Here is a 3,204-nt window from a genome sequence, read left to right on the forward strand (position 1 = left end):
TTAAAAATCTAGAAAAAAAATTGATTCTCGATTTTTTTAAAAAATCGAGAATCAATTTTAAATGCAATTGAAGGAGGAGCAGACAAAAAGCGAATTAAGTTGTTTATATACGAAGATGTTGATAAAGCTATATATATATATATATATATATTAATTAATATATATATTAATTAAATTCTTATAAATAAATTAATAAGAATTTATTAATTAGGTCGCGGTGACTTGAGTTCCAAAGTTTGTCTACTTCTGCTTATCATAAAAGACAGAATTCAGTGCTAAGACATCTCAAGAGGACCACATTAATGTGTTTGCATTTGTACTAATTACAATTTTTCTGCCATAATACCGTTATATTATTATAATAGTTAAAATACCACAAATAAAGAAGTTTATATCTAAAAGGAAACTATCAGTAAATATTACCTTAAGAATATCTTGATTCATTCCGAAAGTTGAAACTAACCTTCCATGGCTTCTGAGAAACACTCAGACAACACTTTCTCCTCGGTTTGCAAATTTTTAATCACTGCTGGTTGGCGAGCCTTCCTTTTTTCAATTACGAACACGTGTCTCTGCGCATCTTGAATCTTAAGGCGTTTTCCCGGTTCCTCAGCCAACAGATTTCGAATAAAATCAGAGCAAGAAACGATGTATTCTTTCGAAACGGAAAATGTAGGGTGATTGCTTCTCAAGATTTGCGAAAGTCTTGCTACTTTTGTCATTTCTCTGATAAGAAAGTTCCTCCTAGCACGTAGGCGCACCCCAGCACGGATGACAGCGTGATCTGTTACCATCTCGAGCACAATCATTCCGTAAGCATACATGTCCACCGCTTTCACATCAAAACAAGTGGCTTTAAGGTTAAAAACTTCACTCGGCCTGTAAATCCAAGCCAGGCCCACTTGTTCAGCTTTTCTGATATTTTCCACTTTGTTCAGGTATGTAAAATCAGCAAGTTGGGCCGTGAGGTCATCGGTAAGAAACACGTTAGTTGTGTTCAGATCCAAGTGGCACAGTTCACGTTCATGTAAATAAGCAAGCCCCCTTCCCATTTCTACAGTCCATTTCTTGATGAGCTGGAAACGGTTTTTATTCAGTTGAAATTCCGGTGTTTGCATATGGTTACTAATGTCATTCCTAATGCAAGGCATCACAAATCCCATCAGATTGTGGAAGCTCAAGATATCCACCATACCTAAAAGAGGAATCAAGTTTTTGTGTACCAGGTTTCTCCAGTAGGTCAGTTCTCCACTGCTGTAACTTTTGGCAATTTTAAGAGCTCGTTCGTTGGCGTTTTTGTCCAGAACTCTAACCACTACGGCATTTGCTCCTTCTCCCAGGCCTTCAAGTATTTTGAATCCATGTTCTTTCTGCAAACAGTTCACCACGTCCTCTGTGTATTTTCCCAGAACACTTTCAAACGAACCAAACATTTCTGAAGATGTTATTCCGCACTGATAATTTAATGCTTATTACTGTCAATAAATCGGCAAAACGACTGGACACCGGTATACTCAAGTTCACTTCAAGCACAAAAAACAAATTTGAAATTCTAGTTCAAATATATAGCAAATCAGTAGATTTAATCTCGTTCCATGATTAAAAACCAGTTTAATATTAATCTGGAACCCAGTGTTTGCCCTTTGTGAGTTAACCTTGTAATGGTTAGTCACCACCTCGCCTCAGGCTATGTGTTCCTATGGAAATCCTGTTACTTATTGGCTACTTATCGGCTTAAATTCCATAGCCACATCTAGTCTCCGGCTAAATGTGGTTATGAAAATGCTATTACTTACCAGGAAAAGAAATTTGCAGGCTTGCAAAAATTCCCCAGAGTATAAACGGATTCTAAAACTGGATAAAGAATCACTGCTACTTATGTTATTAATAATGAGTACCCATTTGAAAACGAAATAATTTATTATCATTATTTTTTAGTTGCATGGAAAATACTGATTTAAGTAAAATCTTCTTTAGCCTAATTATTTCCACACATTTCTCCACCATTTAGAAATAAAAGAATTTAAAGTGCCAGCACGGTTCCACACATAAAACAATTGTTTAATTAAATAAAAACAGATTACATGTTTACTATTTTCTAATAAATCTTAATTCACATTGCCACACTAGTAAAAAATATAGACAATGATGGTTATAGATTTTACCAAATCGAGCCAGTGTTTTTTTTATTGCTTTCCAGTATTTATATTATATTTTTATACAATGTAAAATATAAAATTGTGAACTTCTTCTCTTAATTACAATAATAGGCAAAATTAATTTCTGCAGAAATGAATTAAAATGGCATCAACCACTATGATGGTTGGAGTCGTAATGACTAGTGATCCTGCTTTTTCTGCAAATTATTTTGTCATGCATATATTCTCTTGAAAGCTACTGGGTTCCGTTTATCCATATTATGGAAATAACATGAAAAAACATTATGGAAAGAAAAAAGAAAAAATAATAAAATACAAATTTGTATTATGGAAATAACATGGATAAACAATATGGAAATAAAAAATAATAATAAAAAAAAGTGAAAAACCATTTTTGGAACAAGTAATTGAGATAATTAAATTTTTAGCTGCACAAAATTTGGCACTGAGAGGAAGCAATGAAAAATTATTTGAATGAAATATTCGAAATTTTTTGGAACAAGCAAGCAAGAACTGTACTAGAAAATAGAAGAGCTTTTTTATATTCCCTGTATCGTACATAACTCAAATTTAGGTAGCAGTATGTTGAGGGTCAGAATACTCAGTGCATTTCTGTCATCTCTGCCTATGTTCTATATATCGAGTGACAGTACCTTGTCTATGCCAGAGGTTTAAAAAATAATGTATGGGTCATGTGGTTTGAGTTTGATTTCGATTTTATTGGCGCAAAAACGACTGCGGTTATACTGCACCAAGAAAAGATTAAAATATCAACAAAGATAAATTCTGGTAACCTTTAATAGGTTACCTCATCAAATTGTTATATATATTTGTATATATAAGGCAGTATAAGTTTGAAAGTAAATTATCCAATTTAGATATGTGTGTATATATTAATAGCTTGTAAACACTTAAACTGCTGACACGTGGTCGTTGTCTGATAAAATCTGAATGAGTGTATAAGGCCCAGTCGGATGAGTAAAAGCGGTAAAATATATATTGTGAACATGGGTAAAATTAACGCAATCTGTTAAAATATGCTTTA

General features: G+C 33.2%; 1 protein-coding gene across 1 annotated transcript; it reads right to left on the minus strand.

The window, feature by feature from the left end:
* Positions 1-458: 458 nt before the first annotated feature.
* On the minus strand, positions 459-1,433 carry LOC150088160 (uncharacterized). Its single transcript, XM_090370050.1, has one exon. The coding sequence runs from the start codon at positions 1,431-1,433 to the stop codon at positions 459-461; it is 975 nt and encodes a 324-aa protein (XP_090226176.1).
* Positions 1,434-3,204: the final 1,771 nt, after the last annotated feature.

The sequence above is a fragment of the Mastigoproctus giganteus genome, chromosome 3 (genome assembly GCF_048544385.1).
Source record: "Mastigoproctus giganteus isolate SK-2022 chromosome 3, ASM4854438v1, whole genome shotgun sequence".
Taxonomy (NCBI): Eukaryota; Metazoa; Arthropoda; class Arachnida; order Uropygi; family Thelyphonidae; genus Mastigoproctus; species Mastigoproctus giganteus.